The sequence below is a fragment of the Onthophagus taurus genome, chromosome 3 (assembly GCF_036711975.1).
Source record: "Onthophagus taurus isolate NC chromosome 3, IU_Otau_3.0, whole genome shotgun sequence".
NCBI lineage: Eukaryota > Metazoa > Arthropoda > Insecta > Coleoptera > Scarabaeidae > Onthophagus > Onthophagus taurus.
In genome coordinates this window covers 9,908,113-9,936,023 of record NC_091968.1, presented here as the reverse complement: position 1 = coordinate 9,936,023, position 27,911 = coordinate 9,908,113, and the positions used below count along the sequence as shown (strand labels likewise).

General features: G+C 35.8%; 2 protein-coding genes across 4 annotated transcripts; both read left to right on the top strand.

The window, feature by feature from the left end:
* Positions 1 to 109: 109 nt before the first annotated feature.
* LOC111421685 (serine/arginine repetitive matrix protein 1) lies at positions 110 to 27,870 on the top strand. 3 transcript variants are annotated; one of them, XM_071195083.1, is made up of 7 exons: positions 110 to 269; positions 1,047 to 1,193; positions 1,271 to 1,368; positions 10,246 to 10,372; positions 10,486 to 11,227; positions 11,285 to 11,562; positions 27,320 to 27,870. In XM_071195083.1, exons 3-7 carry the CDS (start codon positions 1,272 to 1,274, stop codon positions 27,591 to 27,593), a joined length of 1,518 nt encoding a protein of 505 aa, XP_071051184.1. In that variant the 5' UTR covers positions 110 to 269; positions 1,047 to 1,193; position 1,271; the 3' UTR covers positions 27,594 to 27,870. The 3 variants fall into 3 exon arrangements, with proteins under 3 accessions (XP_071051184.1, XP_071051182.1, XP_071051183.1); XM_071195081.1 differs by having other exon boundaries at positions 10,483 to 11,227; XM_071195082.1 differs by lacking the exon at positions 110 to 269 and having other exon boundaries at positions 747 to 1,193; positions 10,483 to 11,227.
* LOC111419132 (uncharacterized) lies at positions 20,906 to 22,926 on the top strand. Its single transcript, XM_023051900.2, has 2 exons — positions 20,906 to 21,137; positions 21,194 to 22,926. Exons 1-2 carry the CDS (start codon positions 20,980 to 20,982, stop codon positions 22,848 to 22,850), a joined length of 1,815 nt encoding a protein of 604 aa, XP_022907668.2. The 5' UTR covers positions 20,906 to 20,979; the 3' UTR covers positions 22,851 to 22,926.
* Positions 27,871 to 27,911: the final 41 nt, after the last annotated feature.

Sequence of the window (27,911 nt, the reverse complement as noted above, 5' to 3'; positions counted from 1 at the left end):
ATAGATTAAAATAATGGAAATTCGATTTGAATTAATTATTTTTTTTTATTTTTATCTTTAATATATGAAAAAAAATAGTGGAATTTTTGTTCTAAAAAAAATGACAGTTGGTAACGTCATGTGAAAGGTGTATCGAAGGCTGGCGAACGGTTTCCCCGATAATTAAACGGAAAATCGTCGGAAAAACCGAGGGGAAGACAACGGATTTCGCGTTGGAAGCAAAGCCCGCCGTGTCCGGAAAACGAATGTAATATTTTCGTTCACCTAAAGTAAGTGTATGTTTAGATTTTAGATCGCTCCGAATCTCGGTATGCCCGCGTCGAGTATCGATCCGAGGCCCGTTTATTGACCCCTCCTTTGGGTCAATCGAAAAAAGCGTCCGTGCGCGCGCGATATTTAAACGGCAACGAACAACGCGCGTTTTCCAATCGGAAAATTGGGAAAATATCGTGATTTTCGGTAAAAATCGCGATACCGCGCGATGGCAGCGCCGCGTATCGGAGGCTTGTGCGGTTAAGCCCCTTTTAGAACAAAGGACCTTGGAATCGCGATTTTCTACCTACATTTTTACGATTATTTCACGATAAGACACAAAAAAAGACTTTAATTTCGTTTTTTTGCATGGACACTCCATTGAAGAACCAACTTTAGTTTACTCGATAAACAATGTGTTACTTGTTAAGGTTATGTATTCTATGAGATTTAAGCATCCATCAACCTATTTATTCCTTTATGTATTCAAAATTTTCTATTATTTCGAGTTTAATAGTTATTATTTTATAAAAACTTCTAAATCCTCTATTTTACTAATTCAAAATGTCATTTGACATATGTCAATGTCAAACGTCAAAATAACTAAATATGAAGTTTTTATAAATATAAATACGCTGATGTGAATGAGGGCTTTTTTGATTTTTTGGATGATTGTGTTGAATGAATTGCGTTTGGAAAAAGTATAGTACGTGTTTAATAAATTGGATTAAGGGGTTAATATCGAAAACAATGTACATTGAACGGACTCTTGATTGGACGTGTCGTGATTCTAGCGTCGCGAAAACTTTGTCACCTTCAAGTCGTGCACGTGTTTTGCTCCGCCTGAGACCACCTTGAAAATTCAAGCAACCCCACCAATTAAGAAGATTTCTAACCCTGATAAAAGGAGATTATCAAGGAGTTCAATCCAACGATTTAAGGTATGTTTAAGATTTTATGAAATTATAGTCAGGTTTTGGCATTTTTTTTTAATTTAATTCGTCTTAATCTTGTATAGGATGTCATCTCGAAGAAGAAGTAGGAGTAAGGATAGATCGAAAAGTGGTACTTCTAAGTTACGCATGGATAGTAAACCGCAAACTACAAGAATTTCAGGTGGGTTTAACACAAAACGAATTATTCTTTTTTAATAAAACTTATTAGTAACAATAAGATTTAATAAATAATTATGGATAGATATGATAGATTAAAGTTGGTGCCATTATTAAATAGTGGCGTCATCTGTAACGTTTGTCCATTATAAGTTTATGGATATAACACTAAGCAACTAATAGAACTTTACTTTAAAATCGTTTATTAAAAAGGAATTTATAAAACTTCTTATAACTATCTCTGAACTCTATTCTCTATTGTTAACATAACCTTAACTAATGACAGTTATCATTCTTCTGTCTCTTACTACTAGATGGCGTAACCATAGATGACATCCTAAAGCAAGGTTTATATATTAAAGGTTGTCTAAGTACCTATGCTGCAATACTTTGATTTAGTTTGTGGGCGATGGGCAAGAGCAGAAGTGTTTCGTGACGTAAGCGATCACGGATTGCGCACGCAAGCTCATGGCCATGTGCATTTGTTTAATTTGAATTGCTTGGCGGTATTATTTTCCACATGTGACGTAATGCGTAGTATGGTTGCGTACGAGTCTAGACAACCTCTTATATACAAACCTTGATCCTAAAGTCTCTAGATTTACAAAGTACCGCGGTTCGTGACACCTGTTTTCGAGCCAAAATGGCGGTTTGACAACTTGTCACCGCATCTCACCACTTATTTACAAAAATATTGCCATCTTGCTGTCTTTGGAGTAGCAAAAATAGCAGTAAGAAGGGCTTTCGACTCTTCAGAATACCACGAGAACACTGAAAGGAATTTTGGCGTAATGTTATCAATAGAACGATATAGTTTTAAATTTCCCGCTTGACTTTCGAGCCAAAATGGCGACAAACCGCGGTACTTTGTAAATCTAGGGACTTTATGACATCCTAAAGTCCCTAGATTTACAAATAGAGTTCGGAATACCGGTAATACCGATACCGGGATCCCGGCCGATTTTGGCCCAATTTTAATACCGGTATTTTTTCCACAATATCGGTACTTTTCGGTATTTTCTTATTTTTATAAATGTATATTTTCCGTAATTAATGATGCAATAACACCTGTCAAATTAGCAGTGGCGGCTCTATGTCGAAGAGATGCAAATCTCTTAACGGCAATTGTAGCTGTAACATTTATGATGGAATCTCTTAAAGAATCAAATTCCCAATTGCAATTAACTTACATAATACTTTATTGCAGAGGCTATTAGAACGTCACTCAAGTTAGTCTCAAGTATTACAATACCTACATAACAATACACAAAATAACTTTTTTTCATTATTAAGCAAAACGAATATAACACAAAAAATTCTAAATTTATTAAATAGACTAACGGACGAAAATAAAGAAAACCTACTACACATGAACAAAAATATTTAGCTAGTACATCACGTGAATAAGAGTCATTAACATTAGCAAACAAATTAAATATGGCTATTAAAGAAAAATTATCATCTGCTCCACTAATTTCCAAAAAAACTTCGTCTTTTTCAAACAAAAGTTTTTTTCATTCAACTTTAAAATGCAATACCTATGAAACGAAGCAGCTTAGCATATAGATAAATCATACAAGAGGCCAGATTCTCACTTTGGAAGCATTGGTAAAAAAGGAAATTAGCTGCTTTGAAAACGAGTAATGTATTATCATTAAGTTGTAAACTTAATTATAATACATTAGAAAACCTATGTATTTTAAGAGCACATTTTAATAAGTCGTATTACAAATAAGTATTTTGTACTCCTATTAAGCATTTGCACTACGACTTATTGATATAATATATTATATGAATAATTATTTATTTATTTTACGTTTATACAACAAATTTATTATCAAATTTCGTTTAATTCATTATTTTACCTCTCCATTTTTAGCTTCTTCATATTCAATTTCGCTATTCTTCAATTTTCGATCGCTATTCCGAACCCTATTTACAAAGTACCGCGGTTTGCCGTCATTTTGGCTCTCATTTACTTGGAAACCGTTTCTGTCTTGTTGGTCGAGCTTTCTCAATTGTCTTATTCGTCACTACTCTTTCTTCATTTTCACTCATGAGTTCATTCTTTTTTCCATTCCCCTCAGTAGAAGCTGGCATCACTTCACTGATCTCTCTCGATTCACGCACTAAAGATGATGATGATTCTGGCTGCTCTGGAAAACCTGTGCCCTGCTGTTCAAACGCTGATCTCTTCACAGGTGATGTCGGTTTAATATGTATTAAACTTCTTCTATATTTATTGCCATTCACTTCAACAACGTACGAACTATCACTCAATTTTTCTTTGATATATCCAGGTGACCAAGTTTTGCTACTTTCCGGATTTATCTGAGCAGCTATTGGCTGTCCAATTTGTAAATCAGGCAAGGATTTGCATGCTTTATCATAATAATATTTTATGTTTTGTTTATTGTTTTCTATTATGTCAGGTACGTTCTTTATTATTTCAGGTTTGTAATTTTTTATGGCACAAGGTGTTAGAGTTCTAGTTTGTCTAGAGAATATTCTTTGCACAGGGCTAGATCCAATTTTATTTGGCACATTTCTGTGGCAATCTTCATTATTTTCGTTAGATTTTCGTATAAGCTTTTTTGCAATTTTTACTGTGACTTCCGCTTTTTCATTGGATTGCGGGTAGTGCGGTGAAGATGTTATGTGCTGAATATCCCAGTGCTTTGCAAAATTTTGGAAATCTTTGTTAACAAAATTCGTTGCATTATCGCTGTATAAACATTGCAGTATACCATGTCTACTGAAGTTCTTTTTACAGGTATTAATCATTACATCAGCTGATACATTTTTTAAGATGTCCAGTTCGAAGTAATCGACATAATGATCCACTGTAACCAGAAAATATCTCTTCTTCGTCTAAAGATACATGTTGAAATGCGTACTCCGGATTGCATGTGTCTGCATTGGCGGTTTCGTTTGAGATGATGAATACTTTATACATATCGAACATTCTTTTATTTTATTACGAATTTCTCCTGACACGCCAGGCCAAAACACATTTCTTCTGGCTGTGTTTATCGTTGAGTTTATTCCGCTATGACTTGTGTGAAGAATATTTATTATTTTTCGTCTTAAATCAAACGGTATGACAATTTGATTACCCTTAAAAGATTAAACCATTTTGATATGTGTGATCGTATTTGTAGTTGTCTTAGAAGTAATCTTACAAGATATTCATCAAATGTCTCATTATCCATTTGATTAGCAGTATTGAACATCGCTCTATCATATATTACATTCTTTTTTCCACTAAGGATCTTTCTAATAGCTGTTATAACACTTTGACAATGATTGTACTTCACCATGGCTCTTTCACCAATAGCTGTAAGTAACATATGTACTTTCCTCTTTTTATCGGAATCACGCTAGTCATTCATTCCGCTAGCCACACAGTAGTTGTTCCAACTTTTAACGAAATATGCAAAATTCTTAGGTAATCTCCTTTATCTATATTAAACGGTGCAGGTAACGGAATTCCACCCGTATTAATTTTGGATTGCCCTTGAACTTTTTCTGCCATAATTCTCAATGTTTCACTCTGTTGTTTTATCAACTCTAACATAGCCTCGTCCATCATGTACCTGAGCATGCAATACAAATCTACTCGCTTACCTTTGATTCAATATACATATACGATGAATCAGCACAAATTCGTGGTCGGTTACCAATTTTTTTAGGTTAGGGTACACCGGCTTTCTATATTTTAATTTTTCTACAAATTTGTGTATGCTTCCGTACCATTATGGGTAACTACATACACCTGACACCATGTTTCAACGTGTTGTTTATTCTTTATTGATAGAATCAACCACTATAAATAGTTATAAAGCTTTTATTCTAACGTGTTGCTTTTCATGACTACATGAGATCGAACAATATGGCGTGTGGTATATTGGGTCACATATCTTATACTATAACAAAAATCTTTCAAATATTCAGGTTTCTTGACAGTTCTTCCCGATCTTGTTCTCGTCTCATTTCTAATTTCTATATCCTGTTAGTCACACTATCGGTTTTGTCTTTATTTTCAAAGCCTGTTACACATATTTTTAGCTTCATGTTTTCATCAATCGGTTCTTCAAATTTAAACTCAAAGTTTATTGGTGCCTTGTATAAATGATTGCTCGGTCATTGAAAGTTCTATTAAATTTCAACAACTCTGGTTGAGAGTGTCTAATGGGTCGGATATCATATGCCTGGGTTGTGTGTATAAACCCCCTTCTGAGCATTATAAAAATTTCTTGGATGAATTGGAAAATTCGTTGTCAGGCATATTGATGTCGACAGACAGAGTATTGTGTTGTGGAGATTTTAATCTGCTAAATTCTCAGAGTAAAGATACAGATTATATCTTGTCTTTTTTTGACTCTTTGGATGGCTTTCAGCTGATTAATGCTCCTACCAGAGTCACAATGAATACGTCGACACTTTTAGATCTTATTTTTACGTATGACGTGTCTATGATAGATTGCAGTGGTGTGTTGCCTTGTGGTTTTTCTGATCACGATTTAGTGTACTGTGACTGTAAGCTGAGCAAGCCAATAACAGAGCCTGCATATAAACTGGTCAGATCACTAAAGTATATTGATCAATTATCATTCAAATCTGACTTAAGTAATATAGCCTTCAACAAAATATTTTATATGCAGGATATAAATGACAAAGTTTGTTTTTTTACTCAACAAATAATTAATATTTTTGACGTTTATGCAAGTTCACAAAGCCTAGTGCTTCTTGGCTAACGGATAATATTAAGTTTATGATGCGCCTAAGAGACAGAGCAAAGTCAAAATTCAGAAGGACAGGCAATACCTCACATTGGAACTATTACAACGACTTGCGAAACTTTAGTACGAATGCTATTAAAAATGAAAAGAGAGCTTATTTTAAATACATTTCGACCAAACGCGATTCTAAGCAGAGATGGGGTGGTTTGAAATTCTGATGACATAAATAGTTTTTTTGTTCATAGCGTTCAAGATATCCTTGACGATATTACGTTAGGCGAGACTGATGATTGCTATAAAGAGTTTGCAGCTTTCACTTCCAATCTATTTTCATTTCGTACGGTTACCACGGCTGAGGTTATGGAAGTTGTTTCAGTGATAAGCTCTTCTTCAATTCGGACTGACTTGGTTGGTATTAGTATGCTTCGGATGTGTTGCCCTGTTATTTTGTCGTATTTGACACATTTTAAATTCTTGTTTGGTTGAAAATCTTTTTCCTGATCAATGGAAACGGGCTGTTATGCTTCCATTACCAAAGAAAAAAAATCCAGTTGATTATGAGACTTGCGTCCAATCAGTATTTTGCCAACTATGTCTAAAATCTTGGAAAAAGTACTGAAAAATCAATTAATCCCTTATATTGAACAGAACAACTTGTTACCAGTTCAGCAATCTGATTTTCGTGCTGATCATAGTTGCACTACAGCTATGCTAAGACTCACTGATGATGTTTTGGGTGCAGCTGACAAAGGTATGCTTACACCAGTGGTACTCCTGGATTTTTCTAAGGCATTTGACACCATTGATCATACATTGCTCTGTCGTATAATAGGGTTGTTGGGACTGGGTCGTGGTGCCGTGGCACTAATACTAAACTACTTACCAGGTAGAACACAAAAGGTAAGAGTTGGTGATCGGGAATCGCAAGAAGTTATTGTTAGTTCAGGTATTCCGCAGGGTTCCGTCCTGTGACCGCTTCTTTTTGCACTCTTTACTTCTAGTTTCGCTGCCAACTTGTCCTCTTCTAATATTAATATATATGCTGATGATATTCAAATATACCAATCATTTCGTCGTGGCCATAGTCATGATGTGGAGACAAATTTAAATAGAGATTTACAAATTGTCCATAAGATTGCTAATTTCCATCAATTGAAGATTAACCCTGTCATGTGGATATGCTTTGGAAGTTCTGTAGAGAGTGTTCAGGTTAATATTGATCTAAAATTGGGAAATATACCTTTGCAGCGGATAGTGGATAATGTGAAGTGCTTGGGTCTAATACTTGATAATAGCTTTAGATATTATGGGCAGATTAATGATTATATAAAGAAAGCTTATTTCTATCTTAGGCAATTATATCCTCATAGAGCTTATTTGTCATATAATATCAAAAAACAATTATGTGATGCTTCGTTACATCTTTGGTATCAGGAAGTATGACCGAGTATCGTACAGGCTGAAGGATGTGAACTGGTTAAAAATGAGTTCTAGACGTGAACTGCTTACTTTGTTATTGTTTCACAAATTATCACGACACGGATCCCACGATACCTCTATGACAAAATTTAAGTCAAATGATGGAAGATATCCAACCAGCTTTTGTCTTACAATCATACCACCTAAATATAGAACGTCATTGTTTCATTTATGTCGATCCGACAATTACGTATGTCTAGTTTTAAAAGATGGGTATTTGAAAGATTGAGAGACATTTGAAAGGTGGTAATTTCTTTATCAGATTTATAATGTTATTTGGTTTGTGGTCATGCATTGATGTGCGGTCTAACCTTGTATCTGTATATACATATCTTGCCCATATGTGATATTTACTTTTTTTTTTCTTTTTCTCTCAAATTAATGCGGACTTTTCGAAGAAAATAATTTTTTCAGATGAGGCACATTTTCAACTCGACGGATACGTAAATAAACAAAACTGTCGAATTTGGGGTGTTGAAAATCATCGTGTGGTACTCAATCAACCAATACATCCCCCGCGAGTAATTGTTTGGTGTGCATTTTGGACTGGCGGAGTGATTGTAAAAGTACAATCAAAATACTAACTAACCTACTATGTATTTATAAAAAATTGATCTGCTTTATATGGTGTAGTGTCCAATAAAGGTGTGCATGATACCTATAATGAGTTATTAAAGAAAAGATTAGAGTTAACAACATTAATGTTAGAAAATGAGAAGGAAAGAGATGGAAGTGATAAAATTGAAAAAAGAAGTGGAGATAAAAAAATTAAGAAAAGAAAAAGACAGTTAATCTATTTTTTAAATACTTTTTTTTATTGTAAATAACGTTTTCTTTTATTATTTTTAATAATTATAAAGTTTATTTTTATAAGTTCCGAAAATAATTGATAACTACTAATCTTCTATTATTGACCTGAAGCTAATGATTTGCTGATTCCACAGGGATTGCAGAATTTCTAAAAAAAATTAATTATTCATGCCTCTACTGATAAAAACTATGTGTTATACATATATAATACTTCCTCGTTCGTGGTTTGATGTCATTATCAATTTGTGCTAAAATGTGGTGAAAACACACATTCCTTTGATAATTGAAATCTTTTAATAAATTCATCAGTTTGATGGTGGTCTAATGTCTTTTATTACGCGTCCACCCCGAATGGGAAATAGATAATTAATTTTCTCCAAGATTTCTTGCTCATCAATTTCAAACCTTTCGAAATCCATGATTTTTTATTCTATCGTTGTGTAACACTGTTATAACACGACAATAACACCGTTTTAATCACTATTATGGAGTTTTGAGCGAACGTAAGCGTTTATTATGATTTTAGGTTAGATTTATGTTACGCCATCTGGTTAAAAATATCTTCAACCAAGTTTATCAATGAGGTAAATATTTAACCCGACCCCCAAACCGATAGTTACGGATAGACGGAAAATAACTATTAGTTAACGCTATCAACAAGGTAAATATGGTGGTAAAAGCTGATTTTTGCGCTAACAACTAAATTGACAACCACTTTAACTAGAGGTGGTAAAAGTGGGCCTAAGTCACTTTACTTTAAAATCGTTTATTAAAAAGTAACTTATAATAGTACATTAAAAAACAAGTTTCGTAAGACACGCTTGAAATGCACCAAGTCAACTTGAAAAACGAGTGGCGAAGTCACGAGTTCTTAAGTCTTATGAAACGTGTTTTTTATGCTATTTTTTGTAATTTGCGTTTTTATCTTTTTTTTTATCAAAAATAAAATAAATTTTGACAATGCAGGGAAATAGGTATGTAGCAGTTGGTAACACCGTAACACTTGAAAATAGACATTAGAATTGACAATTAGAAATTATCAAAACACAAAATGTATTCACCTGAAAAAAAATGTTTCATGTGCACCTCCGAAAATAAGAGAAATTGCTCAGACTTCAATGTCCTCATCATTGTAGATCTTGTATTCGATGCTAAGAACGTGTTTAATCCATAGATAATCATCTATAGACAAAAATTGTCACATTGACAACTAGAAAAATTAATGACCCAATGTCACCACTTAAACTGGTTCCATAAAATGTTACTAAAATCTCATTACAGCATCGGATGCTGTAAGGAGTCTCATTACAGCACCCATTTGAGTACTGTAACAGCTTTCATTACCGTCGCGAATTACAAAAAACTTCTTATAACTATGCCTGAACTCTATTGCTAACATAATCTTAACTAATGACAGTTATCGTTCTTCTGTCTCTTACATCTGGATGGCGTAACTAGGCATAACCCAAGGTCTATAGAACATAAGGTTACCCAATACCGATTCTCCTCCTCTGAGGGGCAAGGTGGGTCAGTGACGTATCTGGTTCTATGAACAACACAACACGATGCGAGGTTTAAATATATTATAAAGATTGTACCACAGTATAGGCACGTATAGGCTATCTTTTACTCTGACTGTATCGAACTAGTGACGTCAATCTGCGGGGTAATAATCGATACTACAGAGGCATAGGGAATTAGGTAACCTTATGTTCTATAGACCTTGGGCATAACCATATATGACACCATCTATTAGCGGTTTTATTAACTGTATACATTATAAAATTATAATCTCTAAAAATAAAATTATTAATAATATAAAATCTTTTTTATATTTTTTGTGTCTTTAGATCCAAGTTTACCGGCTGGTCGTCGAAGGGAAATTGACAGTGTGATGAAAAAAGCTCGAGCTTCACCGAATTCATCAACATTTTGGGATAAAAAATTGTTAGAAGTGGAAGCAAAAGATCCAAACAGGTATCACAAATTAAAAAGAAATAAAACACAACTTTTTAATGTATTATTGAAAAGTAAAAATTTTTTGAGGAATTTATAATTATTTTAAATTTTCTTTTTAAAAATAACTGAAGGTGGAGACATAGCGGTTACAAATCACTTTACTTGGATGGTTCCTCATCACCATCTCCACGTCGTACAAGATCTCGCTCCCCGGTAACCCGTCGATCCCCACGTTCTCCTCGTTCACCCCCATCTCGTCGTTCCCCCATTGGTAGACGATCACCAAGATCACCCCCGAGAAGATCTCCAATGAGTCGGCGTTCACCAATAACTCGTCGATCACCTATTGGGCGAACATCTACCGGTCGAAGATCATCTCCACCAAGAAGACCTGGACGTCCACGATCACCTCCAACTCATAAATGTAGGAGATCACCCTCTGCGAGTTCAGTTAGTAGCTGTTCGGATGATTCCTGTTCGGTTTGTTCACCGAAACATCATAATAGACACGCACATAGATCTAGGTCGAGGTCGCCGGCTCCGCGCCCGCGTGGAAAAGTTCCGGTAAAAACCCGATCGCCGCCGTCGTCTTCCGTAAAATCGTCGCGATCGCGTCCTCGTCCCGCTTCGCCGTCGCCGTCACCACCTCCGCGACGCGTACCTCGTCCTATGACACCGCCTCCTACTAATAGGAGACCTATGAGAGCTGCTTCGACGGATAAACCAACGGACCCTAGGAGGAGACCCCCGCCTCCAAGACCGAGGAATAGTACCGGAGAAGTTATTAATTTAACAGGAGTTAAACCGCCCGCGCCAGGTGGAAATAAAAGTACCGTAAGGGTTAAACCAAAAGAAAAGATTTCTTCTGAACCGGTAAGAAAAAATTAACAAATAAATAAGTGACAAAAATAAAAATTATTTTCTTTCAAGGTTTTATTGACAAAAATTAAGAAGGAAAAAGTAAAGAAACGTCCTGGATCTCCTGGGGGTGATTCATCTTCAGATGAAAGTTCGACGTCTTCAACATCTCCGATTGTGGCAACGACAAGGTTAACACTATCAGAGAGGTTTGGAAAAATGGCACAGTGGAGTGTTGATAGGGAACGGAGAGATATCGAAAATATGAGAATTACTAAAACCGGTGGGGCTTTAAAGGTTATGATTGAACCTGATGATTATCTTTTTGGAACTCCCCCACGGAGATATAGGTAAATAAAATTGTTAAAATTACAGAGGCCTGCGAACAAATAACTTTTTTGAAACTGAAAGGCGATCTTTATTGATTTTTGGGTGCTGAATCCGGGAAAAATAATCAAAAAATGTCCAATCACGCTTAGTTTTTTCGCAAATTTTTTTTGATGTCTCACAAATTTTAAGTTGAAAATCAGCATTGCGCGTTTTCCTATTTCTTTTGATTATAATAAAATATCTTCTAGTCATGGTTGGCGTAATTCTCCCAACAATTTTTGTTACATTTGTGGTGAACTTGTCCTTAAAAAACACCACAGAACATTACAGATTTTGTTAGGAAAGTATTACTCCTATTTCAGTATGAAACTTGAGGACCATGACAAATCATGGGCACCTCACAAAGTGTGTTATATTTGTGTAGAAAATCTCAGAAAGTGGTCACCAAGTAAAAAAATCATTCAAATTTGGCATTCTGATGGTGTTGAGGGAACTAAAAAATCAGTGATAACTATTATTTTTGCTACTATGATTTTAATGGCTATAAGTCTAAGAAGAAAAGAGATATAGTATTTTTTTATTTATTACAAATAAAAAAATACTATATCTCTGTGCCTGCCCCTCAGCCTTCAGCAATGCTAGGTGAGATGAGCTGTAGTGAATCTGATGTGAATGACGATGACTGTGATTTCCAAGATCCTTCAGATTATGCCATCCCACAACTTTTCACTCAGTCTGAGCTTGATGATTTGAACGTGGTCGTATTATTGGCATGAGAAAGGCCAGACTTTCGCTAAGAGAAATTGTTTGTCGTGTAAACCGAAATGTTATAACAGTATTGAGATGTTGGTCCAAATGGTCCGAGGAAGGGGTGCAACAACATCGCCCTGGATCTGGACGTCCCCGCAGGACTACAGATCGCGAAGAACGTCGCTAAAGACTTTTGGCCACAAGAGACAGATTTTCAACAACTCGATCGATTGCATATGATTGGATGAGAGGTGTAGGACCCAGAATGTCAATGTCATCTGTTTATCGCCGGATAAGGTCTTATGGGCTGCGTTCATGACGTCCATTTTTATGTCTTCCTCTTACACCACTTCACCATCTACGCAGGCTAGAATAGAGTAACGAAAGAGCGAATTGTGTTTAGTGACGAGTCCCGATTTTACTTGTGGGCCCACAATGGCACAAATGCACCGGTAGCATGGTCGTTATATTGCCAATGTGCTAGAACTCGTTGCACTTCCATGTCTTCAGGGGCTGGAAAATGCCATTTTCCAACAGTATAATGCACTCCCTAATACAGCTAGGGCTACAACACGTCTTTTGGAAGAAGGTAACATTGCCGTCCTCCCATGGCTTGCTCGCCCATTGAACATGAATGGCATGAGATCAGCTATAGATCACTTGATTGATAGCATGCCGTCTAAATAAGTGCATTACAAATCGTGGCGGAGCAACTCATTATTGAAAAAAAACTTTTTAGTTTTTGTTCTATTGTTTTCAAATTTTAATCGTTTGTTTGTTCTAATGAAAAATATCGTTGACGAAAATTTTAAGCCAGTATATTTGTTGAAGTTAAGTGATGTTAATTTTTGCAAATGAATACTTGCATGTTCAAACTTCACGGCTGTAGCTTCAACTTCTGACAAAGTTACAAAGTTAATAATAAATCCAAGTGATGTTCCCGAATGATCTCTTGGTGCCACGCAGAGTTATTAATTGCGATTACGAGTTGGTCACGCAGACGTTCGTTTAAATTTGCACCAAATTCGCAATTTCCTGCCAAACTACGAAGTCTAGTTGTTAATTGAGTTACTGTTTCCGTTTTCTTTCTCATACACATCGCAAATGTTACTCGTTCTGATAAAACGTATTCTTTCTTCCCGTAATATTTGTTTAAAACATGTTTTCAAACCTTACGTCTGGAGATGTGAGATTGCTTGAACGTGAGTTCTCTATTTTTCTATCATCTTATGCACAAGGCAAATCAAAATCCTCGCGTTTGTTGGTTCTAGTTTGGATTTATCTAAGTTTTATACTTTTTTTTTTCTTTTTCTTCCTCTTCCTTTGTTCTTTTTCACCCTTACCTATTCCCTTGTCTGTTTAAGTAGCTGGTATCGGCTCGCCAGCGTGAAAGCGTACTACCTATCCTTATCCCACTTTGTGTGATTATGAGTACTAATTGTGGGGTATCTTTGGGAGACCTAAATCTTACAATTGAGATTTCTTGCGACCTATGTCGTACTTGTATTCATATTTCATGCAGTGGTCACGCTGATCTGAAGTAACAACTAAAAAAGTTACACGAATTAACATGCCTTGTTGTAACTCTGCAAAAGAATCTGGAAATCCTTAGAACTAAACGTTCTTCTGTCGCCTCCACCGTCATTGCGGGACCGGCTGCGGGGACCGGGAAAAACGTGAGAATAATCTAGTAGCATTCAACTTGCCTGAGCTTCCGGCTGGTAGTAAAGTTGACCAGCAAAATGATGATGTTAGATCTATAAATGAGATACTTAACTATTTGAAAATCCAGACACCTGATTTTACTGTAAAGCGATTGGGTAAATTTGATCTGGCGATCTTGAATCGTAAGCGCCTATTGCAAATCTTTTTCCTCCTCTGATGTAGTTCACAATGTTCCTAGGAACATTAAGTCATTATTAAAATCTGATAAGTTCAAAGCTGCTGTTCTAACAACAGACAAAACACCGTTGCAAAATTCTTTCTACAAATCTCGCAAAACACAGCTTGATACCCGCATTGCCGCCGGCAAGGTGAACATAAGAATTAAATATATGAATGGGTCACCCAGAATTGTATCATCTGACAATGACCGAACTATTCAACGGGGAAACTAACAGGATCCAACAGGAAGACTCACACACTTCGTTTATTTTATTAAAATGTGCAAGGATTACAAACAAAAACTCACCAATTACACACCGCTACAAATTCTGCCGATTTTGATATAATTTTGCTTACCGAAACATGGCTATCTCCAGATATCAACTCTGAGTTGCTGCCTACTACATTTAATGTAATTAGAAATGATCGTTATCACCGTCTTGTGGATAGAAGAGTGGGTGGCGTTCTTATAGCCTGCAGTCAGTAAATCAAATTGTTCAACTGTGATGGGTCCGAAATTTTAAATCTTGCCCCGCTAATTGATGTAGTTGTTGGTAAATGTGTCAATTTCTCGATCAACATATTTATTATTACACTATACATACCTCCAGATGTTCCGCTGGATGATTTGGAACTGTTTCTTGATTCGCTTAGTATCAGCTTGATTGGGAAAAACTTTGTAACTTTATAATTTGTGGCGACTTTAACTGCTTCCGTTTTGTGATGTTCGAGAATAGCCTCGTTCGCAAATCTTTCCTTCTGAAGAACTTTGTTGATACTTTAAATCTAGTTCAACATAACCATATCTACAACTCTATTACCTTTTCAAGCACAAATTGGCACTAATCAGAATCAAAATGACATTAGTCAAAATCATATTGGCAATGTCAATTTCAAATTGGCATTAGTCAAAATCAATTTGACAATAATCAAAATTAAAATGGCATTAGTCAATATCAAATTGGCAATAAACAATATCATATTGGCATTAATCAACAAATTTAGCACTAATCAAAAGCAAATCGGCATTAAACAAAATCAAAATGACATTAGTCCATATCATATTGGCACTTATGAATTTTAAATTGACATGGAAATAAAATTATATCAGCATATATCAGCATTAAATAAAATGAAATGGGCAAAAACATTTTATTGACTTACAAACACAGTAGATAACAATTATATTACTTAAGAAAGTAGGTAACGTTATGTTTTAAATAACACTTTTAAAAATTTATATCTTGCATATTCAATGCAGAAGGGATAAATCATGGGATGTGGGCAATAAACATTGCGCAATTGGCAACAGTAATCTTGTCCATATTATTATGAACGGTGTTCTCTAATTTCTGCATTCGATATTCTGTTTGAGTCAGATGATCCCGGTCAGCACCAGCCAAGATGTTATTTAGCTGTACAGCCATATCTGCTTTTACTCCTGCTTTTAATGCAGACCACGCTTATTCAATAGGATTAAACATAGGCTGTACGGACTTAGTCGTAAAAGTGTGTGCTGTTCAAATTCATTTTCTGCAAAAACCTCTTCAATAGTAGAGTGGCATGGAGCATTATCAATAACTAATGCAACTCCAGTTTGGTAAAGGCCTTGCGCTCTTCTTAGGCATTGCCTCACAAATTCATTTGCTTCCGGCTTCTTGAAAGAGCCCTGACGTATTTCGGAATGAATTAGCCCCATGTTTCCAATGCATCCTATTAGGTGAATATTCGACCCTCTGCAACCTGCAGACACTGTTGTGCAGCGAGTCCCTTTTTTTGAACGACCCCGAGTCCGCGATATGAACAAATTAAAGTTTGTCTCGTCTATGTATATGATAGGTATATTTTGTGCTTGAAGATCCAATAAATTTTCTACATAATACTCCTGCTTGTTTCGTTTGAATACTATTCGCGTTCTTTGGTTCTCTACGAGCAGTCTTCAAAGTAAACATCAATCCATTGAGATGCTGTCGAATGCATTCGTTGGAGACATTGAGTGCAAAATCTTCACGGATTTTTTCACTCAGTCCTTTAAGAGTAATTTTAGGATTTCCCATGAATTGATGGTGCTCATCAGTTATTTTAGCTCTACGTTTACCTCCTCGCTGCTTTTCCGGTTGTTCTTGGTTGTTAACCCATCGATACGCGGTTCTTTTTGGCACCTGTAGTACGTTTGCAAGATTACGCCAGTCACCAATGGCATTATACAAAGCGCAAATCTATGTCCTCAGATTTGCAGCAGCATTTTTCTTTAAATAAGGCATCTCGTATGTATATAATAGTTGAAATCTCGCAATAAATTACCATAAACTTGACAATAACCGATAAGTTAACAATTGTTTGACACCGATTTATACATTTATTTTTCATGCCATCTTGATATTGTTTGGTGCCAATATGATATGGACTAATGTCATTTTGATTTTGTTTAATGCCAATTTGCTTTTGATTAGTGCTAAATTTGTTGATTAATGCCAATATGATATTGTTTATTGCCAATATGATATGGACCAATGCCATTTCAAATTTTGATTATTGTCAATTTGATTTTGACTAATGCCAATTTGATTTTGAGTAATGTCATTTTGATTCTGATTAGTGCCAATTTGAGGTTGAAAAGGTATAGAGGTAGGATACTCGACTTAGTCTTTACTAACTTTAACTGCGAAGTAACTGCAGAGCGGGACGTTGCACCCTTACTTGCAGAAAATGTTAATCGTCCCGCACTGAACATCTCGTTTAAATCTCACAATATTGATGAGTGTTTCTGTCAAATAACAACTTCGTGGATTGTATGATGATATTGGTCATGTTGTCTGGTCTGATATATTGATGTGCTCGGATATTAATAGTGCTGTGCAAAAATGTTACTATAACATCTATGTACAACGTTATTCAAAAACATGTACCCAAATACTGCTTATCGCCGTCGAAATTTCCTCTATGGTTTACTGGAAGCATTAAACGTCTATTGAAAGTAAAAAAGCACTACTTTAAGAAGTGGAAAAGATCTAAACAACTATCATATTACGATGAATATGTTAGGTTGCGTCGTTTATCCAAGGATGCAATAGGTTCTGATTATCAGGCTTATCTCGTGAATACCGACAATTGTATATCCACCGACCCCAAAATTTTCTGTCGTTACGTAAATCAGAAATATGGTAATTCGCGTATTCCAGACTGTATGACCTTTGCTGGCTGTAAGATCTCTGGTGCTCTGGGAATAGTGGAGGCCTTCTCTGTCTTGTTTTCTGAAGCCTTCAAACCTGGACTTACAACAATCAGTAACTGCCGAGGAGGTAGAAATCTGTATCAAACGATTAAAAAATGACTTTATCGCTGGCGACGACGGTCTCTCAAGTTTTATTATAAAGATTGTGCATCCTTCCTCAGCAGATCTTTGACCTTTATATTTAATTTATGCTAATAAGAAACTAAAACCTTTCCTGCAATATGAAAAAAAAACCTGGATAACGCCGGTTTTTAAAAAGGGAGACAGATTTAGTATTGAAAATTACCGACCCATTAGCATTTTGAACAATTGCTCAAAGGTCTTTGAGATGTTGCTATACTCCAGAATGAACTACTGTGTTCGCCCATATATTGACTTGAATGGATTGGCAGAAAGAACGCTTAGAAACCCGTCTTAGAGGCAGTGGACAGTGGAGTCTGGAAAGATGCCAGACTGCAGTGGAGCCAAAACCGACAACATAGGGAACATGGATGGGAAACTATCGTCTTCAGCGATGAATCCGGATTGCTTATGGAATTCTGACGGACGTTTACGGATCAGACGACCTAGAGGTCAAAGGCAAAATTTACAGTTCGTTCAGCGTCGCCACACGGCTCAAACTCCTGGTGTAATGCTGTGGGGAGCAATACGCTACGGTGGCAGGTCTCCTTTGACAATCATTCAGGGCACCCTAAACGCGCGCCATTACATTGACGCCATTCTGGAGCCCGTGTTAGTGCCTTTCCTCCAAGACCTTCCAGAGCCCGTCTTCCAACACGATAATGCGCGACCTCATATTGCTCACGTAACGTTAGAGATCCTGGCACAAAACAATGTTCTGCAATTGCCTTGGCTGACAAGATCCCCGGACTTAAACCCTATTGAACTGCCAACACTTTAGAGGAATTACGTAAACAGCTACAGGTAGCCTGGAATGAGCTGCCCCAAGAGGCAATCGACCATCTGATTTCCAGCATGCCACGAAGGGTTACTGTATGTATAAGAGTACGCGGACATGCAACACATTATTAATGATATTGTCAATAAATAGGCACTAACTATTTCTACGTAATTTTGAAGCTCTGCGTCTCCTCCTTCGAGGTGGTTCATTTCTTTTGAAACCCAGATATCTGATCATCAGCCTTATGACTGGTCGCTCAACTATGACTAATTTAGCAGAGGTAACGCAGCTCATCAGCGAGCACATGAATAAACGGCAACAAGTTGATATAATTTACATAGATTTTACAAAGGCATTTGATAGATTAGATCATGGAATACTTCTTTCTAAACTCTGCAGTCTTGGATTTATCAATGATTTCGTGGATTTAATTTCATCTTACCTCTCCAATAGACTTTGCTATGTGAGCTATAACGGTTTTAAATCTGATACTTTCACTGCTGGCTCTGGTGTTCCAAAGGGTTCCAAAGGGTTCCAACCTGGGCCCCCTTCTTTTCAATGTTTATCTCAATGATCTATTACGACGACTTGATTGTAATGTGCTTGCTTACTGCACTGTGCTGAAGACTGTATTATCTTACAGCGTAATCTGAACATTATCATTTCCTGGTCTGTACAGAATGGAATTGATCTTAATACAGCAAAATGCGTTGTCGTATCTTACACGAAGTGTAATAACCCAATAACGTTTAACTATTGTGTGGCAGTTGAAGCAATACGCAGTGAACGCGCTATTCGAGATTTGGGTGTCTTATTCGATGACCAGTTGCAATTCAAAGACCATGTTAACGCTATAGTAAAGTCAGCCAACGCAGTTGACTACGTTGCGTTAATGGAAGAATTTACCTTTTCATCTTTGAGCAATCGTAGAGAAGATGCTTTATTAGAGAAGAATTTTTATCGAACATCGTCAATTGTACTGTCGACTCGCCTGCGCTTCTTGCTCGAATTGAATTCATTATACCGAGACCTGGTATTAGAAGTAACAACACATATCACGTGCCGATTGCTAGGACCAACGTTCTGGTGCGGACGCCTCTGACACATATGGCATGGAACGCAAATAATGAAATTACCACTTGAACTATAGATCCCTATTATGACATATTATTATTATTTTTTCTCTTATTTTTGTTCTGAATTTACCTGAATTATTATTAATTTTTGTTTTGTGCGTTTCACGTCTTAGTTTACCTTTTTTTCTTTGTTGTACATTACCTTTCATTGTACGATTTTGTTGTAACGTTATCTGGTCTGTAGTGATCTACTAATAATTTAAAAGTTTGTGATCCTACCTTTGAAAGTAGTTGTATGTAATAATGAAAATCTTCTTGATCTTCTTTAAAAGCTTCAAAATGAAAGTTTTTACGTTTTTCTTGTTGTTGCGTTTCCATTTTAGTCCGTTAAATCTGTTTCGTGATTACGTCACTTTTGTTCTCAATTTTTCCATGTGCCTTATAAAGTCACGCCACCTGTTGTAACTTGTTTCAGTTGTCTTTTTTTGTTCTCATCGCCAATTTATGTGTTATTATCACTTGTTATAATAAAGCACAACTAAAATGTTTAAACTATGTTATATTGTTCATTAACATAAAACAATTCAAATGATTAAAAAGTTTGACTTCACTTAAAACTATGTCACGATAGGTGATGCTTCTCAGTTGGTGGTCGTGCGTTAACTGTCCTTGGTCGTCGTTGCACTATTTTACACGTGAGCGTCCCACAATTCTTCCGCTAGATGTCGCCATAATACTACAATATTCATGTTCATACCAGTTAGTTTCAGATTATTATGTTGAGATGCGGAAAAAATGTTGTCAGTCTTCTTAAGACATTCGCACGGATCACCCGTGGTTCGTGTTCTTTCCGTAAATAATTAGTTCAGTGATCTAGTTTTAGTGCTACAACCAAATATTTTGTTTTTGTACATACCTTATCTACTCCCCTAACTCAGGGACTGTGAATAAAAACAATGACATCAAAAGGTTCAGAGGCTTCGGTCTCTGAATCCGACCAGGACGGTGAGTCTAGTAGTGGTTACAAAAAACGCGGTCGTCCGAAAAAACACTCACACACGGATCGTCCATTTAAGAAACAAAACACTAGCGGTAGTGACTCCACTTTCAAAATTACCAAAAAATACGGGCACTCCGCAAACACCGAACTCGGATAAACGCCCTCTACGTGCTTCAATCACAAACTAGTTCACCGAACGGCCTCTCAAATATCAACAAAAAACCAAAACATACCATAACGTATTTTTCGTAAAACCATCTGTCTCACTGAGCAGAATCGAATTGTCCGAAATTTGGAAGAAAAACTCGTTTAACTAATTCATAATTGAATCGGAGCATGCAGAAAGGGCACATGTCAATATTTGGATGAATTGACATTTAACGTAAAATGTGTTTTCTAATGACAGCCGCATCGGATTATGCATAAACGGCTCATGTCCGCATCCTATATGTGTTAGAATTATCGGGTATTGCTACTAAACGTTATGCATAAACGGCACATGTCAGTGACATGTTCCCTTTATGCATAACCTCTACATCTATTTCTTAGTTTGTTGTTGATACCATCGCAACTAACACGTGTAGACCCAAAATGGTGGACAATAGTGAAATGCGCGGCAAAAAATGTAAAAGTGATCCTACTAAATACGACCGTCATATTAGAAAAAAAGCAAGGGTAGAAGGGACGTGTTATACAAGTTCCAAAGGTAAAAATATTCCTGCAAAGCAAGTAGGAGGCCCCCCTTGCAGGTAAGTTGTATAAAGGATTCTTTTATAACAGAAAATCTAACCTTATATTATTTTAGTTGTAGGTTAAAATGCTATGAGAAGTTTAGTGAAGATGATAAGTTGCAAATTTTCCAACGATTCTATTCTCTTCACACAAAAGACGAACAAGACATCTTTCTCCAGGGTCTTATTCAGGTATTAAATATAAAGCAGAGACGGCCTCGGCAAGGTGAGAAACACAAACCAAAATCAGTTAGTTTCAAGTTTTATGTATTTAAAGGATCTGCTAAAACTGAAGTTTGTCTTAAAGCTTTCATGTCTTTACATGCAGTTACTCATAAGCGTGTTAGAAGAATCGAAAGTCTAGCTCAACAGGGCAAGTCACCTAGAGATTTACGTGGAAAACAACCAAGCGCAAATGCCTTTTCTGAAGAAGTCAGAGAATTAGTGCGAGACCACATTCAGTCTTTCCCTGTAAAACTAAGCCACTACTCTGGAACAGACAGGAAATATTTGGATAGGGATTTAACCATTTCTACTATGCATAAGCTTTTTCAACAAAAACACCCAAATGTCGTGTTGAGTTTCTCTTTTTATAGAAGTTATTTTCGTGAAAATTTCAACTTTTCCTTCGGTAGACCCCAGGTTGATGTGTGTTCGACTTGCGAACTGCTAAACAATAAAATAAAAAACAAGAACCTAAATGATACTGCTAAGCGGACAGCAGTAGCTGAATTGATGGTCCACAAGCGACGAAGTAAGAAATTTTACTCAAAAGTAAAAAGTGAAACCGAGAATTGTGCAGATTCAGAAAATGTCTTGGCTTTGGCATTTGATTATATGCAAAATATTCAGTTGCCAAAGTCACCAGTTGGCGAAATTTTTTACTACCAACAGTTGACAGTATCGGTTTTTTGCATACATAATTTGAAGACCAACCAAGCTAGGATGTATATATACCATGAGGGACAGGCCAAAAAAACAGCAAATGAGATTTGTACATTTCTTACGGATTACCTAAAGGAATTCAAGAAATATCACAAGGAATTACATCTATTTAGTGATAACTGCTGGGGCCAAAATAAAAACCATACTGTTATTCGAATGCTCCTGTCGCTAACAGATTGTAGTCTATTTGAAAAGATAATTCATTACTATCCTGTTAGGGGACATTCCTTTCTTCCCTGCGACAGAGACTTTGCTCTGGTGAAAAAGAATTTAAGAAAATATGACAGAATATCTACGGTTCATCAAATCACCGAACTTATTGTTAGCAGTAGTACTAAAAAGTATGATAAATTTTCCGTTAAAGAAGTAGACACTACAGATATAGTGGATTTTGCAAAATGGTGGCCAAAATTTTATAAAAAAACTTGTATTTCTGAACAATCAAAAAGACTATCACGCAATGAACGAGTTAACTTTAATATTAGCAAATTTTCATGTTTCAAATATAACTGTGAATTGAAAGGTCAGGTTCAAACTTATGACTTTATTGATGGTTTGGTAACACATACATTTAATTTGTCGCGATCTGGGCTAAACATTGTGGGTTCTGGTCCATCCTTACCGTCTACCAAAGCGTACCCTAGTGGCAAAGTCCCTATAAAAGCCACGAAAATGGAGCATATCAGGAAATGTACTGCTTTTGTTGAAGAGGAACACAAGGATTTTTTCGACACTATTCTCCAATGGCCTACAACCAATTGTCAAGACCAAGAAGGCGACGAGTGAAAACTTGAAACATGTTCTTTTTTCTTTTAGTTATAAATAAAATGACGTTCGAATTATTTAATTTGTTTTTATTTCACATAAAGGGCACATGTCACTTTATTAAAAATGCCTTATGCAATTTAAAAATACATTTATACAGCTAATTATTTCGTTATAATGTTGGTAGATACCTATTGCAAGAAATCACGTAGGTTAAAATTACGAATTAAAGCTTGTTAACTTAAAAAACAGTTTTTTTGATTTCTCAAAAAAATGTATTTTTTGACATATGCCCTTTCTGCATACTTCGATTCAATTAAATCCGACAACAATAAAACACAGCAAATCACTTATCTAACTCTCCTAAAAGACCAAAACATAATCGCAGAGTTCTCTGAAGCAAAGAATCTCATTCCTTCTACTAAAAAAATACCTTCGGCCTCGTATTCGGCCGTCATCACATCCGTCGATCTGGAAATTGGAGAGCAAGAAATTAGCGACGAATTGAATTCACAGAAATCGCATTGATTCTGCAAAAGAATAATTTTAAAAGCCACTAACAATCCAACCTATAAGGTTAGAATAATCACAGGATGTGTTGATTCGTACCAAAGGCTACTCCAAGAGGGTTTTTTTTAATAAAAACTGTCATTTCCCAGTTTACGAGATCCGTCCTCCACCACCAATTCTAATTCCATGCAGTAAATGCCATGATTTTGCTCACACGACCGATAAATGTAATGTTCCAGTAAAATGCTCCAAATGCTTGGGTCCACACAGCACCGCCAAATGTACCTCCCAACTACCAGAGAAATGTAGGTCCTGTGGCATTGAAGGCGATAGTGCCTGGTCTATGATATGCTAAAATCGACCCAAAGCACCTATACAAGGCGTCCCCAATGTTAGAATTAAATCGGCTAACAAAAAATCAGACGAACTCCAAAATGGAAACGCCCTCCATTTTACTTTTATGATTGGCACAGAAAGAGTACATATATTGTTGGTTTATATACATCTTTTTAGTAAGATAGAAGAAACAATATTTAACATGGCTGCACGGTACGATAATTGTCTAATAATCGACGACTTTAACCCAAACCTAGCCAAAAAGAGACACATCAACCAATTTGTGACTATGTCAAATTTTGTGCGCATCGCAACACCTCCGACGTTTGCCATGGCAAATAATCCCAACTCCAAGCCTGATTTAATCTTCTGCACAAACAACATAAGACCGCTCATCACGTCTGTTAATGTCATTCCTGATCTGTGCTCTGACCATCTGGGTCTTGTGATCTGCATTAATACAACCACTCGAATACCTAAAGTAGCTCCTACTCTGATCAAAAACTATAAACTTTGTAATATGGAAAGAGTGAACGCAGGAATAAAGGAATATGTGAGATCTAACCCTGTTATTACACCCGAGTCTATCGCAACCTTTAATAAACGCTTGCTTAATTTGGTGGATGAAGCGAGCCCTTCCAACATCAAGAAACATTACAATTTTCCTCTGCCACCATTTATTCTCCGTTTGATTTAACCCGCTCTGAAAAGAATGTTCAACGAGCTTAATAAAAATATCCAAAAACTAGTGCAGCAATTCAGAAGCGAAAAATACATAGAGGCCTGTGACAAAATCAACAGAAGCAAGGGTAAAAACTACTGGCAAGAAGTCTGCAAACTTTCGAAGTACCAAAAGTCGCCAGAAACCCAGGAGCTTATTGACCCTACGGATGGTTGCTCACACTCTAGCCTGGAAAAAATAGTAAACATCCACGCTGAATACCTTGAGAGGGTGTTTTCCTTCAGCAATGATGCCCTGTTCTGCCCTCACAACAAAAACACAGTAGACAATTGGTAGCAACGCGCCTTTCTCAATTCGTCCGAAACGCCTCAAGATGCTCTCATGCAGGAAGAAGAATACTTCACACTACTTAACAGAGGAATCAATCCTAAGGCTGCAGACGCTCATCCAAAACATAGAGGAATGGTACCGAAAATGGCGTAACCTGATAAATCCTTCCAAAATCCAATTTTTCATCACCTTCCTCCCAATTCGCGTTGCTCCTCCCACAATAATAATTCAATCTTCTCTTATCACAGCTTCACTAACTTGCAACTACCTCGGCATTACCTTGGATAGAACCCTTAAATTCTCTGCCCACGCCATCAAAGTAAAAATTAAAGTCAAAAACCGCGCCAAACACTTCCGTTCACTCTCATATAGAGGCCGAGGAATATCCACCAAATGCGCTATTCACATATACACTTCAATATGCCGACCTATTATCGAATATGCTTCATTAATCATGACTGAAGCGCCGAGAGGATCACAGTACCATCTGGAAGTAGCAGAGAAGAGCAGCCCTGAGAATTATCTTTACGACCTTACAAAGATTCCTCCTATAAACTCCGTCTACAACCCTTATCCCTTAAAGCAATTATGAACTTCCCCAAAAACGTCCTAAAAAAATTTCATCATCATTCCCCTCTCCCTTATCCACTGTCCCATAACACGGCTCACACTTCTTAAAAAAATAAGGTTCAACTGAGAAGACCTAAGTCAAAGAAATTGTATAACTAGAAGCACATATAAACACCAAGAGTTGAAGCCAGTGTTCGATGTGTGATCGGACTGCCCGGCCGACGATCACCGAGTATTTCCGAACAGGCCAATCTTTTTATGGTTCCTTTGAAAATAAATTTACCTGATTAATGTTTATCCATGTTTACCGAACCCTAATAAATGATAATTCTCCCCTAAGTAAACAAGGTTTGTGTGCGCATTTGTGTTTTGGCTTTGGCGAAGTTAACATTTTAGTAGTTCCGTAGTTTTCAGACTATAAGACGCATCTTTTTACATAGAAAAATGGACTCAATTTTGGGCGCGTTTTATGGTCCGAAGGTACCATTAAAATATATTTTTCAATAAATCGTCTCTAAATTTGAAGTGCGTCTTATAGTCCGAAAAATACAGTATATTTTTCTGAAAAAAGATTTTATTCAATATGATTTCAGTTTTCCTAAAGATAGAAAAAAAAATATATTTAACTATAAATTGTCACAAAACTATTTAAGGATTTTTTTAGTGCAGTTAGGCGACGTTGTGGGTTGTGGGATTGTAACAATCATACTGCACTACAATTTGAACAAGAATACAAAAAACTATTAGTACATACCGGCAGTAAAGAGGCAGAATTTGGAAATGTAATTGCATGAGATTATACTAATATTTTAAATTGTTCATCAATACTCAAAAATAAAAATGATGAAATTGAAACACTGGACATTATAGACGTTGCGAACTTAGTCAACATGCATTTAATTACCTAATTACTATTTTCTAAAAACTAATATTACTTGTCAATTTTGTTTAAATATAGTAGAAGGAACTAGTAATATTTCAATGCTACAGATACAAAAGACATGGGATTTATGACTAAAACTTCTAAGTTTGTAGTCAAACTTTACTTAATTAGAGAAAAAATTATTAGAGTCTATAAACGACAAAATGTATTATTCAATAACAAGAACATACTTTTAAAGTTAAGTAATTCCATTTTATTAAGTTTACCTCAAAACATTTATGATCTTTTTGGAGATCATGCGTATGATGATGCATGTTATTGATGGGCATGAAATACAATGTATAAAGTTAATAATAACAAAATTTATTAACGTAAAGTTATTTAATGAAACCAAGTTAATAAATCAAGAACCTAGGCTTTGACATATGTTAAGCAAACAAATATTATTTTCAAATCAATGAGAGTTATTTTAAAACTTATATTTATGAGTTAAGTTTTAAGTTTTTTGTTATGTAATAAAAATGTATAAACAAAATACCAATGTTATTTGCAAATACAATATTTTTACTGCAGTATTTACCATAAAAGTACTGTAAAATTCTAATTATATCATCTTTAATTTACTTGTAAGAAATAAACTGTTCACAATTTATACGGTTACAATTATAAATTAATTAATTACAAAAGAACTCAAAGTTTACAGTCCTTAATAAACATTTCAACCATGCTCAATAAAAAAAAATAATGATAATATACATTTCTTCATGTACGCCACTGTGTAAGTCTGATTTTACCGAAACAATACACGCCACTGTCAGTGGGACCAATACCAAAACAAACACTCGAACGTTGGCTTCAATCTCGTATACGGGCGGAGATAGGCAATGTTGCTTCTAGTTATACAATTTCTTTGACCTAAGTACAACCAAACCGAATTCAAAGTCACGGGCAGGAAGACTAAGGTCTATAGCCCTTTTGGACTCTTTTTCATATTTGTTTTATATATGTATTTCTTTTCGTATTTGTTATTGTTATTATTTTTATATAAGTCCAAATAAATATTGTTTTCTTCTTTTGTCGTTTTCGGATTCAGCACCTTTCAAAACTGTTAGATCACCCTAAATAATCTAAAATGTTTTTATGAAATTAATTTTTGTAATTATTTATTTTTTGCTTTAGTTTATCCCCTGTACCAGCTGGTCATTATCCGGAAGAGTTATTATCAGCTGGGCCATCTCGTTTGGCTGCATGGGATGACGTTCGAGTTCGTTATCAGTATTACAAAGATCTGGGTTATTTAAGAGATTTAACTTTGGAAGATTACATAAAATGGGAGGAATGGTGGTATAAATATCAAGATTGGTTGGCGAATGAAAGACATTACGAACATTGGTTAGCAACGCAGACGAGACGTCGCAGGAAGCGCATTCCTGCCACACAGCGTCTCAATTAAAATGAAGAGAATTAATTAATTTTTCGTTTTTGCGCTTTATACGGTTTTTATTTATACACAAAAAAAACGGTAGGTTTTTTCTTTCTTCTTTAAGGTAAGTATAAAAGTTTTATGTTTAACATGTTTTTTCTTTATTATGATATTTTTGCCTTAATTAATTTTCGAAACTTTATATGGATGTAGGATTTTTTTGCTTCGTCTATGTCTTAGGTTTAAACTCGACTAACTCATTGTAAAAAAAAATACAAAAAAAAACAAATAAAGATATTAACGTTAAGTTTGCTCTTTTATTTTTAGTTTTAAATTAAATACACTTTG